The following is a 16,861-nucleotide window of genomic DNA, read 5'->3' as shown; positions in this document are numbered from 1 at the left end:
GACTTCTACCCCAACCTGCCCCTGCAGGCTCAAGCTCTCCAGCAGCCCCAGCTAGGCCTGGAGATCACCCCCTGCCCCCAAACCCAGCGCTGCTTCTGCTTGCCCAGCCCTCCCTTAGCCTGCACCTCAAAGCTCCCACTCCCCCTCAGCCCCTGCCCCCAAGAGGAATGCCCTCCCCTTCCCCTGGCCCTACCAGCCCCACCAGGGCCCAGCCTCTGAGGACAAAGGGCGGGGCGCCCTAGTCCCACCCCTCTCCAGGATCTGGTCCTGAATAATTAATGAGCCATTAGGAGAAAGGGCCTGGGAGGGGCAAGGATAGAGATCTGTGCCCAGATACTTGGAGAGGGGGGTGAGGGAAGCCCTAAGGCTTGCTGACCCCCAGGCTGATCCCGGGGTTGGCCCCTGGCCACCTCTGGGCTCCGGACAGGCTGGGAACAGCCCCTTTCCCCAGGGACCTTGGCTCCGACCTCACCCCTCCCTGTCAGTGTGCAGATTGGCTAAATCTGCCCTGTGCTCCGCCTCCCACCAGTAACCAAGCAGTGGTAACCATGGTGACGGGGCGGGCTGCGGCCAGTCTTGTAGTGCCAGGCAGGGGGAAGGGCGGCAGGAAAGGAAGGAAAGTTCAGAGTTGGATTTGGGCAGGGGACAATCCCACTTCCGCCAGCGCGCACGCGCGCGCGCGCACACACACACACACACACACACACACACACACACACACAGGTCCACTGGAGCCCAGCATCCTGCTGGCCAGGTGCAATCTTCCCCGGATTCCCAACGCTGAGGGGCTGGTGGAAGGGGGATGCCCTTTTGCCTTGAAGGTGGTGGAGAAGGGGAAGGAGGGACTCAGTGTCCCCACATATGAATCCCAAGGGTCTAGCCCAGGGGAAGGGCTGTGGTGGCTCCGGCTTCTGGTCTCTCCCTGGACCTGTGGACACATGTGGCATCCCATTCACACATCCATATAGATTCCTTGTGAGCCACCCCCCTATTCCCACTCAACTCTGACATGGCTCACACTGTGTCTTTTGCACAGATCTGCAGTGGCAGGCACAGTACACGCCTGAGCATGTCACCCAATGACCACATGAATCTTGGACATGGCTCACTCCCATCCCATAAAACAGGGGCATACTTAGACATGCCCCACCCCGCAGTGCCTTAAGGGACATGCAGGCATTTCACAGGATGCTCCCAGGAAGCATGAGGCTGGAGTACTTCTTGGGGGGGGTGGTTATCTAACTGAGAGGGGGATGTCTTTTTAGGACAGTATGAGGTCTGGGGAGTTATCTAACTATCTTGCCTCTTGTAGTACCTGGTTGTGCCCCTCACCCTAGAATCTTGCTAGGAGGAGTGCCACCTTTTAACCTGGGAGATCCCGCACCATGAGGGGTCAGACTTACTGTCACCATGGGCACCTGCCACCAAACCAAGCATCACGAGTGCAGGCACAAGGGGTACCATCGTCTTCCCTGGGGCTGGCTCTGGGGCCATCCAGGGCTCTAGCACCACGGCCAGCCACAGCCCAGGACAATCAACCTGTGATAGAGAGAAGGGCAGAGCCAGTTAGCTGGTTTCCAACAATGTCCCTACTGCCCACCTACGCCACCTCCTCATCCCTACTCACCACCCAGACCCTGCTCTTCCTCACGGACCATCCAGAGTCTAGTTGAACAGACACCCCCACCCCCACCTTGGACGATGCAACGACCACCCAGACCCACAGAGCCCTGGCTCCTCACTGACTCCCCCTGCCCTTCCTCAGTGACCCCAAGGTAATCCAAAAGTCACACTGTAGGGAGAGAGTACAAGAGGCCTTCAGGTCATTCTCTAAACCTGAGTAGGAGGGCAGGGGGCCACTGAGGCCAGAGGATGTATAGGGATGTTCTGTCCCAGACCGTGAGTTTCCAACTTGCCTCCATAAGGGGACAGGAAGAGGGAAACAGGATTGGACAGACACAGAGACACACAGGTAGAGACAGACAGACTAAGAGAGAGCAGTGAGAAGGTAGCAGACCCATGCAGGCTAGTCCCTGGGGCACCCCATTGTCTCTTCTCTTCCCAGCAGGGAGGGAGGAGGCAGTAGGCCAGACCCCGCATGCTGAGCACGGGCCCCAGAGCACAGACTTGTTAGCAGCAGACAGGATCCACATATCAGAGGCTCGAAGCCAAAGCCACAACCCGTCCAGGCTCGCCAGGACGCGCTCTTGACAAGTTGTAGATGCCCTGCCTGACCACCCTCGTCCTACCCAATTCCCATGGCACCTTCCCACTAAGGAAATCATAGGGAAGGCCCTATTGGCCAGGAATGGGCAGGGGGTGGCGGGACCCTCAGATTCCACCCACATCACCCTTGCTCCAGTGGGCCATTACAGATCAAACTTCAGGGAGCTGCTTGCTGAGAACTGCCTTCCAGGCTGAGACAGGCACCTGTGCACAGGGAAGACGGTGTTTGGGATTGGCTCAATGCCTCCAGGCCTTTACTCATAAGGCTCCTCAGCCAGGTGTGCCCTCCCCACTCTACCAGACACCTGTATGAAGCCTTCAGCATGGCCACACCATACGCTACAGATACACTGCTATCACTCCACAGGCCCAATGATGAGCTCTCTCCTATGCCCCCCCCAACCCAGGGGGTTTCAGGGGATCCCCAACAGCGTCCACTAGCACTGCTCACACCTTACTCTGAGCAGGTGGCTGGTGCCGTGAGAAGCCCCCCAGTAATGCTCTGAAAACACAACAGGACATAGAGGGGCAAGTGAGTGACAATGAATGCAGGGACTCTGGTGACAGTCTTGATCAGATCCAGGTACTAGCTGACCCACAATGGTAACAGAATTTGCAAGGAAGGACAAGCCTGGTGAATGTGAAGGGGCAGGGCTCAAAGACGGCTCTGCTCCTTTCTGGAACTTGAACCCTAGTCTCAACTGGGACAGTCAGAGGTCCTAAGATCAGAGGGCGGTAGGTGAGCAAAGGTGTGAAGACAAAACAGGAAGGACTGTGAAGTGGGGCGGGGGCTGACCGCAAAAGGCAAAGGGAGGGAGATGTCCTTTGTCCCAAGATCTTGCTAAAAGTCTCAGATAGGAGCTGAGAAGTAAAAGCAAGAGAGCTGAAGGAGGCGTGATGGGCACCCAGCCCCATTCACACCATACCTGGGGTTCCCACTCAGTGATCACAGAGCTCAGGTGGCTGAGGCTAGGAGAGAGGAAGTCCCTACCATGATGCCCCGTACGGCCAGTCTGGGATGCAGGTCCCATATCACTAAGGCCCTGTCTGAACTTGATCACCACAGCGCTGAGATGCAGCCATGAAACCTACAATAGAATTCAAGTTCTCGGCAGCCATTAGGCAGCCAGCTATCCGGACAGACTGCTACAGGGGCATGGCCCCCTGTCACAATCATCCTGTAGCCTGTGGTACAGATACCATGGGTTTGCAGCTCAGTGGTGCGTTGCACCAAAAAGACGGGGCCTAGTCCAGGTATCATAGGGTGCAACAATACCATATTTACAGAGGTTTCATTCCCAGGTGCAAATATTCTGGGTGTGCACCCCCCCGCCCCACACACACACCAGTGCAGACACCACAGGGGTACAACCCTCAGGAACACACAGCACGGGGAAAAGATCTCCCTGGCAAAAACTAAAGGGGATAAAGCTACAAAGAAGAGATGTCACGGAGGTACAGGTGTGCAGCACAATCAGAATGGGCTGTAGTTTTCCGGTGTGATTATCACAAAAGTGTTGGCCTTGGTATAGTAATCACAGCACTGTAACTCCTAGGTGGAGAGGTCATGGAGGTGTAGCTGTCTGGTCCAGACATCACATGAATGTAGACACAGGGTACAGACATCCTGGGGGTGCAACTCCCTAACAGCCTTTATAAGGATATCACTTCCCAATACATTATTGTACAGGTGTACCACTCCCCTACCCGGCATAGACATCATAGGGTATCAGTCCCCAGGACTGATATTAAAGGGGTGTGAGTTCCCAGTATAGCCATCACAGGGGCACAACGCCAGAACGGTGTCATGTGGTACAGTCTAGGATGAGATTCCGGCCATGGGTGTCAGAGAATTTGAGCCTCTGGTAACCCCACCCCCAGGGTGACACTTATTTGGGGATTCCAAGGACCTCCCACATATCTGAGTCTGGGATACTCAGCTCACTGTTCAGATACTGAAAGCAGGACAAAGGTTAGAGAAATTGAAAACAAAGACATCCCCTCCCCAAAGAACTTCTCCTAGAGGTCCATGGACACAGGGACGTGGCTATACCCAGAGGCGGGGGACACGGGACACACAAACATGGACACATTCTTAGGGAACTACTCTGGCAACCACACAGCTGTCCAAGGCAAGGCCTCTCCGTCACCAGCTGCTGGCAAGAGCAAACTACTACCTACCCCAAACACTGGAAACAGAGCCTGCTCCCTCATCTGAGTCCTGGGTCCCTGGGCCTGACCTCGGTCTAGTCCTTGGCCCTGCCCCCCACCCCCAGAATGCTCAGGGTCATCTATGGGCAGAAAGTGGGAAAGGAGCAGTGAGGCAGGACTGGTGCTAACGTCGCTGGGGTTGCCGAGAATTCAGTGCAAGTGTGAAGAGCTGGGCGTCCACTTCCCCCAGCATGGCTGGGTGAATCTGGGATGAGAACAAGGCCTGAGCCCTTGACATTAACTAAGGCTTGTCTCTGAAGTGCACTGTGGGCCACTGGTTCTCCCACACTGATGTACTTGGGCAGGAAAACAACTCCATACTGTATGACATTACAGAATATAATTGGATATGATTTTCCTACATTCAGAATGGTTTTAATATATCCTTTTTCCTTGCTACATCAGTGTAAAGCTGCCAAATGCCCTTTCTTGGGAAGAACTGTCCGTTATTTCTCATATTTTGTTTTGGTGTTAAAAGGTCCTTTCTTGTATGCAATATGGGTGTTAGCAGATAGTGGTATTTCCCCATAATATCCTTACTTTGCAAAATAAAAAATTGCCATTCCCATGTCTGGCCCCCAAGTACTTTTGGAAAGTGTACTAGTTTGTGAAATCGAAGAGCCTGGGAATCACTGCTTGGAGGAAAAAGGAAGGAGCAGGCACCACACCAAACCACAAGATTCAAATAAGAACGTCATGGAAACGCATATAACACAGAGGCCATGTCACCTCTCCGTAGCCTGACCTAAGCACCCCTGCAACCTCAATGGGTGCCCCCAACTCCTGAGAGACCATGTGTCACCAGAGATGGCGGGGCGGGAGGGGCTCCCTGGCTAGAGAACAGCTGGGATCATTCATTCGGAGTCCTCTTCATGAATATGCAAACACAGATTGATTTGTTTCCCTTGGGCACGTGTTATTATTCAAAAATATTAATTAGTCTCCAAATACCACCTGTTCCTATAGCTCCCCCACCCCCAAACCAGGACCCCCGCTCCCAGGAGGCTGGGGCCCCAAAATGACATCAACAGGAGAAAGGATATTCAGGGTCCCCAGAGGGGTCGGCCAAGAGGCGAGACCAGTGCTTGGGCGAGAGGAGCCTGAGGGCAGGGAGAGCCAGGAGCCGTTCATGTTCAAAGCTGCAGGCGGCTAACCCAGCCCTTTTGTCATGTCCTGGACAGTTCACCGCGTGGCACTGCAGCAGCGGCCGCGGAGGCGGAAACAGGCCTTGTTACACTTGGGAAGGAAAACCAACGTGTTTCCAACTCTCACCAAACCGACCGCGGGATTATGACGGGAATAAATCAGTCTCAGCCTCGACCCCGGCCCCAGGGAGTGAGACAGCCAGCAGCAGGCAGCTTCGCTCTGCCAGCCAGTTGGCCAGAGTCTGTAAGCACTGCCTGGCACAGCCCGCCCACTCTCTTACAGCCAGGCCCCCTGCCCTCTCAACAGCGCTCAGCTTCTTGGGCCCCTGGGGAATGGAGGGAGGAACTCAGGAAGAGCGTCCCAGAGTCTCTCCGGGTGGCACAACGTCCAGCAGAGGCTTAGCTCGGGCAGAAGACCAAGGGGACCAGCAAAGGCACCTGCCTCCAGCTATCGCCCCTAACCTACCAGTCCTCCAATTTCCTTCCTGCGGCAGTGGAACCTCCCTCGGGTTAACGCTCTCCAGAACCTGTAGACCTCTGCATTTGCTGTTCTCTCTCCTGGGAGGAATGCCCTTCTCTTGCCCCCAGCCACCTACTCACCCCTAAGAACTCAGCTCAAGCGACCCTCCCCACTTTAGTGAAGACAGCAAGAGGTGGTGTAGACCAGTGGTTCTCAATCCAGGGTGATTCTGCATTCCCCTCCCCTCACCTCCATGGGATATCAGGCAATGTCTGGGGACATTTTTTACCGTCAAGACTGCAGGTGTGGGGGGGCAGGTGCCACTGGCATTTAGTGGGAAGATACAAGGAATGATGCTAGATATCTTACAGTAATAGGCCAGGCCCCCGCAACAAAGGATTGTCTGGTCCAAAACATCAATAGTATTGAGACTGAAAAAACCCTGATGTAGACAGCAAGATCCTTTGCTGATATAGGCCAGGGCCTGCCCCAGAACCAGGTCTCCTATCAGCACCTTGGGCCCTGTACCTAAAGAGGCCTCAGCCTGGCTTAACTCTTGTACCAGCTGTGCCAGGGCCTCAGGATCTTAGGGCATCTTCCCCTCAAAGTCAGCCCTGCCTCCGGAAGCCAGGCAGGCCTTACAGCACATCTCCTGCACCCCTTCACACATGCCATCAGCAAGCGGCCTCCCTAGAAGACAGAGAGCTCCACTTTCAGGCACCTCTTTCTGCTGAGGATGGGCTCCCAGGTAGGCCATACCCAGCTTCTGAGGATGGACAGGTGAAGGGACACATGGTACCTCCACCTCCACCTCCCCATCTGCCCGGGGACCCAGCCTCCGCCACACGCTGTATATTGCCCCAGTGCCCATCTCGCCATGCACAGGGCCTGGCCCGTAGCAGATACCCAGCACATGCTCAGTTCCTTTCCCTACCTAGCCCAGACCCATCTCTCATAACCCTCTTCATCAGCTGACCGTGCAGAACTATTCAGTGGGCCCTGCCGGGCCCTGAGCCAAGGGGCAGCCATGGGCTGTGCCTTCCAACAGCATACAGAAGACGGTCCAACTAGAACTCATTCTCCCCAGCACTGCCCCTCTTCAGGTCCCCATCTTGGTGACAAGCACTACCAGTGACGTGGTCACCCAAGCCAGCCAGTCCTCCTCAAATTCTCTCTTTTCTTCACCCCATTCACCCAACTGGTCAGTAAGTTTTTTTTTTAATTTTTTTTTTCAACGTTTATTTATTTTTGGTACAGAGAGAGACAGAGCATGAACGGGGGAGGGGCAGAGAGAGAGGGAGACACAGAATCGGAAACAGGCTCCAGGCTCCGAGCCATCAGCCCAGAGCCTGACGCGGGGCTCGAACTCACAGACCGTGAGATCGTGACCTGGCTGAAGTCGGACGCTTAACCGACTGCGCCACCCAGGCGCCCCTGGTCAGTAAGTTTGAATCTGCACTGCCTCCACTCCGACCTCCACGTGTCAGTAAGACCTCAGAAGTGCATACCTCTTTAGGGGGCTTCCGCCCTCAGATTTCTCCCAGTTCACCCTGCACTCAAACCAATGCCCCAGGCAAGCTTATAAAAATGCAAGGTGATCGTGGCCCTCAAGCACATTTTGCTGCTTGATTCCACAGCAGACACACAGATAATGTTTCAGGACTGAACGGATGGGCAAATGGAGAGATGTTGCTTCTCTGCTTAGGAACCTTCGGTGTCGGGGCGCCTGGGTGGCTCAGTTGGTTAAGCATCTGACTTCAGCTCAGGTCACGATCTTATGGTTCGTGAGTTCGAGCCCCACATCGGGCCCTGTGCTGACAGCTCAGAGCCTGAAGCCTGCTTTGGAGTCTGTCTCCCGCTCTCTGCCCCTCCCCCGCTCATGCTCTGTCTCTGTCTCTCTCTCCAAAATAAATAAACATTAAAAAAAAAAAAAAAAGAACCTTCAGTGTCTCCATATGACCCTCAGGAAAAAGTCTAGAGTCTTAGCCAACATCCATGGCTCCCCGTGCTCTGTCTCCCAACCCAACCCACCTGCTCTATGCGGTGGCAGAAAGACGAGAGGAGAAGTGGACCTGAAAAAGATAAGGAGGTGCCCCAGATCCTGGAGGTACCTTGCTCTTTCTACCACAACCTACAGTTGATGGGAACAGACTTCCCTACAGAAACATGATGACTGAAAAAGCAGACAGTTCCTAGTGGAAGTCCCAGAATGTCACCCAGAAGCCTATTTCACACCTACAGCAGCTGACGAGCTGTATGTATATCACTCCCCACCCACCTCCATCAACCATTCTGGCCAGAAACCCAGGCACCATCCTGGACACCTCCCCTCCTTTCTCATGCCCCACATTCAGTCCTGCACCATGTCCTGTCTCCTCCACGTCCCGAAACAGCACTCACATCCCTTCTCTCCACGTCCATCACCACCTCCCTTCACCATCGCTCAGCCATATGCACACTGGACCATGTCACGCCCCGAGTGGCAACGCTTCCATGGCTCGCCACCAGTCTCCATCACAATCTGAGCTGCTCGGCCTGGCCCAGAGGACCCCTCTGTGCCCTGGCCCCCGCCACCTCTTGGGGCACACCCACCAGGTCTCTGCTTGCTCACACCAGTCACTCTTGGACAACCAGCACTGAGGGCAGGGCACCAGGGTCTCCGCTCCTTCCTAGAGAGAGAGGAAAGGATGAGAAAATACCAAGAATTTCATCACAGCATAGTATACACTGACACAGAAAGACATGCAGAATTTGCTGTTTATGAAACAACAACAACAACAACAACAACAACAAAGCAGGCGTCGAAACTTTGTGCAGGACAATCCCCATTTAGTAAAAATGCCCATCTCTTCACTCAGTTACTCTTTTCAGTACTCCCGAGCATCTACTAGTGTGCTGGGCTTTCTTCCGGGAACCCAGCATACAGCAAACAACACAAACTGAGACCCCCCACGTCAGTAGTAACACTTGTGTCTGAACCCTCCGGGCACCCCTCCAGCTACCCCTCCAGCAGAGCCCAGGCCCCGCCCACCTCCACACCTGCCAGCCAACCACAAGAACTTCCCCCTCTGATCCTCAAATGTGCGCTCTCTAGCCTGCCAGTGCCTGCAACATGTTGCCCACACTCTTGTGCCAAGTACCCCTTAGACATCAGAGCCAATGGCACTTTCTCAGGAAGGCCTTCCATGATGTCCCAGACTACACGCCTGGACCTTGCCTAGGAGCAGTGACCACAAATGTGAGGAATTATTTTTTTATACAATTGTTGCAGGGTCACGGAGTCATGACCACGAGCCTGGTGTGTGCCTGGCCCCAATTCCATATCCCCAGCGCTCAGCAGAGAGCAGGCACACAGTAGGGGCTTCATTAGGACATGATGAACGAGTGCATGGATGCATGAATGAGTTCATAGAAAACACCCCAGCTTCGGAGAACCACACCAGCATACGTACGGCCTTCAAAGAAACTTCCGAAGCAATATTTATTTTTGACTTTCTGCTTCTCTGTAATTTTTTAAATGAAGGTGTGCCCCTGGATGCCTCCTCTGCTGGCACATACACAGCCATGCGGCCCATCTCTTCCCTCTAGAACGATGACTGAGGCCCCACCAGGGTGGGCACCCTCCTGAGTGGGGTGAGGGCTGAACACACACCACCTCACCACAGCTCAGCGACCTGGCACCACTGGGGCCCACTCGACACAGGACGCACGTCACAGTGGGTTTCTCTTCGGCCTCACACCTCCACATGCACAGTGATGACCACGATACACAGCAATTCTCCCGAGGCTCCTCCCAAAATGGGAGTGGACGTCAGGGAGTGCCCTCACCAACTCTGAGCCAGCCTCCCGCACCTGGGAATTGTCCTCACTTGAGATTGACCACCTTTGGCAACATGGGGGATGTCCTTGGAAGGCCCATCATATCTGACCAAGACGGGCCTCGCCAACCCAGTACTGTCTCATGCTGACCCTGCAGCACACCCTCTCTGGCCTCCATTGCCCCCTGCCGTGCCAGTACCAGCAGCTCCGGCCCTCAGGAGGGCCGCCAGCCTCCCTGCCCTAGTCCACTGAGTTTCCACAATGTTCCCTGTGGCCGCTGCTCCCAACACACAGGCTGCTGGGCGAGTCTGGGCAGAAAAACCAGCTTCCATGTCCCAAACTCCAAGGCCGGTTTGTCTGGGGACGCCTGCCTTGTGGTACCAAATGTGAGGCTACTGGCTCCACCGTTGCTCAGGGACCGTGGGACAGAGGGACAGAGTCTGAGGCAGAGAATGGGGAGGGTCCCCAAAGCCAGCTGGCTCTAGTGCCATGCCCGAGGCCATGCCAGGATGGACCTACACTGAGCAGGAGTCACACCTGAGAAGAGATGTGTGTCCAAAATGGCCTGGAGGTGGGTCAGAGAACAAAGAAAACAGGCAGAGACAAAACTCTGCACGTGGAAAGACCTTCAAGTACACGGAACAGCACCAGGGCAGGATTCTGGAACAGCCAGGATAGCACCTGGTACCACACTAGTCCAAGATCAAACCGGACTCAAAACAACCTAGACAGGCAATCAGAATTGACCAGCAGCAGCTCCCAGAACCACTCCAGACTCACCCTGGGACACACCTAGATCACAACCACCAGACATGCCCAGAAAGCCAACTAGAAAGCTACTCAGTGAGGACCTGACTGGTACTGAGCCCAAGTCTGCAATCGCTGGAAAGGCCTCAGAAGTGGTGAGGCTGGCAGCAACGACCAGGATCAGGTAAGAGGCCTTGGCACCAACGCAGGGCTGGCCCCCAGGAGGCCTCTCGGTCACCTGCCACACCTGGAACCCAGCCTGGCAGCAGGACCAGGAGCAACCTGAAATCAGAGGAGCACAGGCACTGGGGGCCCTCCAGAGCAGCTCCCCGGCAGGCCCTAGGACTACTAGGAACAGTCCCCGGAAGCGGCAGCTAGAACAACGCCAAGGATCTCGGCTCAGGTCATGATCTCACCGTCGTGGGACAGAGCCGTCGTCGGGCTCTGCGCTGATGGTGTGCAGCCTGCTTGGGATTCTCTCTCTCCCTCTCTCTAGCCCTCCCCCAGTTGTGCACGCACTTTCTCTCTCTCAAAATAAATAAATTAACTTAAAAAAAAAAACCGTAGGGGCACCTGGGTGGCTCAGTCGGTTAAGTGTCCGACTTCAGCTCAGGTCATGATCTCGCGGTCCGTGAGTTCAAGCCCCGCGTCAAGCTCTGTGCTGACAGATCAGAGCCTGGAGCCTGCTTCTGATTCTGTGTCTCCCTCTCTCTCTGCCCCTCCCCCGTTCATGTTCTGTCTCTCTCTGTCCCAAAAATAAATAAACGTTAAAAAAAAAATTAAAAAAAAAAACTTTAAAACAATGCTGAGGAGCAAAAACCGCTGTTCTCAGATCTGGAGGTTGGGGACACAAAGAGACTGGTGCATCTGGACCTCAGACGCAGAACCTCATTAGACACCCAGGGCCCAGGTGGGGTGGTGGAAATGGGGAACTGAGCGTGCTGAGGCCTCTAGTGTTCTCATACCAGCCCACCAGAAGGTCAAATACACCTGAGCAATACACACAATCCCAGAGATGATGACAAGGGCAGAAGGCTAGGGGCCAGGCACTCTCCTTGCTGAGCTCCCCCAACCTGTGAACCTCAGCTCAGAATTAGTTACTTTAGGCGATCAGGTGTCCTAATCTTAACAAGGTATTGTTTTACTTATTTTTAAATTTATTATTTTATTTTATTTTCAAGGTTTATTTATTTTTGAGATAAGGAGAAAGAGGGTGCAGGCGGGGTGAGGAAGGCGCAGAGAGAGAGGGAGACAGAGAATCCACAGCAGGCTCCATGACGACAGCAGAGAGCCCGATGCAGGGCTCGAACCCAAGAACTGTGAGATCATGACCTGATCATGACCGAAGTCAGATGCTTAACCAACTGAGCCACCCAGGTGCCCCTATTTATTTTTTTAAAGTTTATTTATTTTGAAAAAGAGAGCATGAGCATGAGTGGGGGAGAGGCAGACAGAAGGAAAGAGAGAATCCCAAGCAGGCTCCTCACTGATAGAGGGGCTTGAACTCATGAACTGTAAGATCATGAGCTGAGCCAAAACCAAGAGACAGACACCTAACCGCTTAACCGACTGAGCCACCCAGGCTCCCCTTACAAGGTATTGTTTTAAAGGCCACCCCCACCCCCAATTCTGATGGGGGTGGGTTTGCACCCACTATTAACGACTGCTGATACCATTGAGACACCATTGCTTACTAGATGCCAGGCCCTGTTCTAAGCACTTCTTGCATATCCGACCTTAATCCTCATAACAACACACAGCATGGAATTGTCTTAGGCCCACTTGACAGAGGAGAAAACGGACTCAGAGGTGTTAAGCAACTCGCTTAAGGTCACACTGCTACTAACAGAGTGGCACCCCAACAGTTAGGAACCAGAACCCACACAACCCACTGAGATTGTGGGCTCCTGATAAGCACAGCTCAGCACGCTCTCAGAGAACTCTCCGTCCTTCCTCTGGCCCAGGTTTCTCTCCCAAACTCCAGATCCTCACACCCAGCCCCCTCCTGGATGTCTCCCCTTCCCCCACTGGACCTCAAATGCCCCAAGCATCTCAAAGACAAGGCGCCCAACCATGAGCTTGTTATCTGCCCCCCCAATCTCCCTCTCCTCCCCAAGTTCCCAGCTCAGTGAACCTGCAGGGCCTTCAGTAAAGGCCTCACCCAGTCACTCCCAGGAACCCAGACCCCTTCCTCTTCCTCTTCCCCACCCCCACATCCAATAAATCATCCTGTCCTGATAAAGGTGCCTTCTGAATCGCTCCATGCTACTCCCCTATCTAAGACACCATCACCTCTCACCTGATTTCCTCCTCAATGGGCATCGTGGGTCCATCCGCTTCCCATAGCCACAGAATCCTCTTCTGGAAACATCTGATCATAGCACATTCCACACCCCCTACCCAAGCTTTAAATCTTTGGCGGCTCCCTTCTCCCTTCTGTGTTCTCAAAGTAAAGTCACAGCTATTTAAAACAGGGCATTAAAGGCCCTCTGATCTGCTGTATCTTGGAATACGTCAAGACCTTTGAGTCTTTACCCACACTATTCTTTTCTGCCCAGAGTGCTCTTTCTTCAGCTGGAAAACTCCTGTTCATTCCTCAAAACTCACTTCAGATAGCCCCTTCTTGGGCTCTTCTGGGACTCACCTCACTTTGACCCTTGAACTCTCCCTTGCCTCATATGGAAGCAGCTCATCCAACCTTGTAACTTCGGCTCAGAATTGTAGCTGCTTTAGATGAGCTGATGCTGGGCTCAACCACAGCAGTTCCTAAGGGATGGGCTCCCTCTTCCAAAAGCTCCTAGTCCCATAGGAAGCAGGGCAGCTTGGCTGAAAGTGCCTAGCCCAGTGTCTGGCACACAGTCGGCAATCAATAAGAGTCTAGTGAATTGCTCTGCATTCCCATGATGCAATCTGTTCCCCCAGGGACCATGAGCTTCTCAAGGGCAGGGCCCTGGCTGCAAGCTTGGCCCAAGCACACAGCAGTGTCAGTCATACGAGAAGGGACTGCCACTGCTGATTATGCACTGCCACACATCTCCCTTGGATTCTCACAACAGCCTTGGGACCAATCAAGGTTGGACAAGCTGCCCCATTTCACAGGGGGGGAAAACTGAGACCTGGGAAGGAACAAGCTAGAAAGTGGAGAAACTGTGACATGTCTCAGCCTTTATCAAAGAGCTGTGGGGCCCACTTGAGGGTCCTCAACACTGAACTCCCAGTTAGGGCTGACGGAAGAGCTTACAGACCACAAATTGCCAGGGCCAGCATTTTGCTGCATATCAATACAATTTCCAAGAAAAGCTCTTCAGTCATCTACTCTTACTGCAGCCATCCCTCTCCAACTGCTCCATCAGCCCCCAAATCAACACCCCCAACACCACCCCCATGCTCACAGTGTGAACAAGGCTGAACAGAGGAAAGGTCAGGAGCTGCAGGGCAAAGAGCAAGAAGGAAGGAATAATATTAAAACAATGCCCTCATTAAAGGAAAGAAAAAAGGGAAGAGGAAGAACAACTGGAAAAGAAAACAAAACTACAGACACATTTCAAATAATAAGGGGGAAACTGAGCCAGCCAAAAAGTGCAAGAAAGTGTGTGCAGGAGAGTGCAAAATTCTGTGGGCGTGCACATACACACGGTTCCTAGGGATGTGCAAAGAGGTGCTGTGAGGGCACAAGCAAACAGAGTGGTGCATGGCCATGCGAGCACAGTAGATTTCTGAGCTCCGGCTGCTGTGCAGGCCCAGGTGTGCAAGTGTGAGGGCAAGAAGGCAAGTGGATGTGTGTGTGTGGGGGGGTGTTGAGTGTAGGAATGATGGTAGAAGGGTGTGTGTGTGTGTGTGTGTGTGTGTGTGTGTGTGTGTGTGTGGCCTGTGCCTGAGGCTGCGGATGTTGGGGGCTGTGCTTGGGGAGTTACACCTTCTCCTTCTCGAAGCCTTAGGCTCATTCATATAATCAGTGAAAAACAGGGATTTTCTTGCTCCCTGAAGCAAGAGTTAATAAGGCGCCAAGCATAGAATTTTCTAAGATTTCCTCCCAGAACCCTCTTCTGGATCCCATCAGATCTCTGATGTCTCCCAAAGGATCTCTCAGCAGAGCTCTTCCCTTCCCGGGGGATCTCCCACCATTGAGGATCCCCCAGAAAGACCCTCCTGAATCTTTTTCTAGGCCTACCACCCCAGTGCACTTCCCAGGATTTTCTGGCCAGATTCCGTACCAGGTCACTCTGGATCCCTGCCCTTGTCTATTCAGGAGCCAAAGTGGAGCCTTCATCACCAACACTCAGCAGTCCAGCTTCCCAGGCTCTGCCTGGCTGCCCCCAGGGGAATCCAGAGAATCCCCTCCTGCTGGAGGGCTCCCAGCTCAGGTACAGGGCTCCCACCCCCAACCTGCTCCAACTTGGGGGGGTGCCCTGCACTGCGGGGGGGTGGGGTTGGGGGGGGTGGATATTGAAATGGGGAGAAAGGCTAGCCCCTCCCCCACCCTAGGGTGGAAAAACCAGAGAGGCAGCATTCCAGAGAAATGGGGAGGGGGCCTAGAAGAGGGCGCACAGAGATTATGGTCAAGTGGGAGACAGAGACACCAAGAAACTAATAGGAGACACGAGAGAGAGACCTGGAGAGAGAGACTCAGAGATGGGGGAGGGAGCACAGAGAGCCCTGGGAAGAAAAAACAGAGACCCAGGAAGAAAGAACAGAGAGACCCGAGGAGAGAGAACAGAGAGATCCGGCACGGGAGGACAGAGAGACCCGGGTAGAAAGAACAGAGAGACCCGGGAGAGAGAACGGCGAGACCCAGGGCGGGAGAACGGAGAGATCCGGGGAGCGAGCCACAGACAGCAGGAGGGACCCCGGGGCTGCGGGGGGTGAGACTGGGAGGCAGTGACACAGGGAGACAGAGATACAGAGACACTGAAGGGCACTGAGACCAAGGCACGGAGGAAAACAGAAAGCAGCTGAGACTGAAACGTGGGCACAGCGATGAGGACCGGGGCACACCAGGACGAGACGGGACGGGACGGGACGCGGGGCGGCGACTGAGTGAACTTTCCGGAGCCGGTCCGAGTGGACACGTCCTCACGGGACAGGTCGCTCCGGGGCCTTCAGGTCGTTGCACCAGGGTGGGGGTGGGCACAGTCCGCCAGGCCTCTCCCCTGCCCACGCCGGCGACCGAGGCTGGCGGGGGGGGGGGGGGGCTCCAAACTCGCGCCGGCAAACCCCGGGCCCGCACGTGCGCCAGGGCGGCGAGCGAGACGGGGGCGCGTCGGCTGCGGATCCCCTGCCGGCTGGGAGGGGGCGCCTGTGCGGCGGGGGCGGGGGCGCGGCCTGGACCCGCCCGGGGCTGGGGTAGCGGTGGGTGGCGGTGAGAGGTGGAGGGCCGCCCCCGGAGCGCGGCCGCGCCGGCGGGGGGAGATGAAGCGGGACCGAGAACGGGGAGCACAAATGCAAAGGGAAACTTTGCACTGGGGGCGCGCGGGCTGCGGCTCAGGTGCGGCGCGGAGGGCTGGGAGGAGGGGGGCGGCGAGGGGCGGCGAGGACCTAGCCAGCCGGCGGCGGTGGGGGGGGGGCGCGTCTGCCGCGGGGTAAGCGCGGGGAGGAGCCGCCAGGCTCGGGGCGGGGGCGGGGGGGGCGCCCAGCCGAGGCTGCGGGCGCGGCAGGTGGGGGCGCGGCCCGGCCTAAGCGGCGCCTCCAGCCCCGCTCGGAAGACGCGAGGAACGGGGAGAGGGCGGGGGGAGTGGGGAAGGAACGGATGCGAAGGGGGCTGTAGGGGGGCCCGGGGGTCACTCACCGCCAATCCAGGGGCCGTCGGTCCGCATGTCCCCCCCCAAAACACACAAGCCGCTGGGGCCGCTGATCCCGCTGCTCTTCTGCCGCCGCCGCCACCGCCGGGTCTTACTCCCGCCACCGCCGCCCGAGCCGGAGCCGGAGCCCGAGGTGGAGCCGGAGCCGGAGCCGGAGCCGGAGCCGCCGCCTCTGCCGACGCCGCCGCCACCGCTCCCGCCGCTCCCGCGCCAGCTCCAGCCGCGCGCCCCCGCTCGCGCCCGCGCCCGCGCCCCTGCCCCTGCCGTGCGCGTCCCCGGCGCCGCCCCTCCCCTCGTGCACTCTCGTTCGTAGAGCGGTGGAGCCGCGTAGGCCCAGCGAGGCCACAACCCAACCCTGAGTCTAAACGGACTGGAACTCCAATATTGGACCAGAACCTCGGTTGTGAGCAAGGACAGACCCAAACTCCCATACGAAGTCCATATCCTACTAGTGC

At 55.7% G+C, this 16,861-nt stretch overlaps 1 protein-coding gene across 31 annotated transcripts in view; it reads right to left on the bottom strand.

The window, feature by feature from the left end:
• PTPRF (protein tyrosine phosphatase receptor type F) overlaps positions 1 to 16,648 on the bottom strand; it is an 88,718-nt gene extending 72,070 nt beyond the window's left edge. For 9 of the 31 annotated variants that reach the window (XM_043574669.1, XM_043574690.1, XM_043574701.1 and 6 more), the window contains exons 1-2: positions 16,394 to 16,648; positions 1,404 to 1,539 (exon numbers count right to left, since the gene is read on the bottom strand). In XM_043574669.1, coding sequence (XP_043430604.1) covers positions 1,404 to 1,494 — 91 coding nt within the window. In that variant the 5' untranslated portion in view covers positions 1,495 to 1,539; positions 16,394 to 16,648. Of the gene's footprint in view, positions 1 to 1,403; positions 1,540 to 8,634; positions 8,712 to 16,393 lie in introns of all 31 variants that reach the window. The other 22 variants (XM_043574678.1, XM_043574693.1, XM_043574683.1 and 19 more) reach the window with 6 other exon arrangements.
• Between the last annotated feature and the right edge of the window lie 213 nt (positions 16,649 to 16,861).

This window comes from Prionailurus bengalensis, chromosome C1 (assembly GCF_016509475.1).
Source record: "Prionailurus bengalensis isolate Pbe53 chromosome C1, Fcat_Pben_1.1_paternal_pri, whole genome shotgun sequence".
NCBI classification, from domain to species: domain Eukaryota; kingdom Metazoa; phylum Chordata; class Mammalia; order Carnivora; family Felidae; genus Prionailurus; species Prionailurus bengalensis.
The sequence above is the reverse complement of the archived record's forward strand: the minus strand, read 5'-3'. Positions and strand labels throughout refer to the sequence as shown.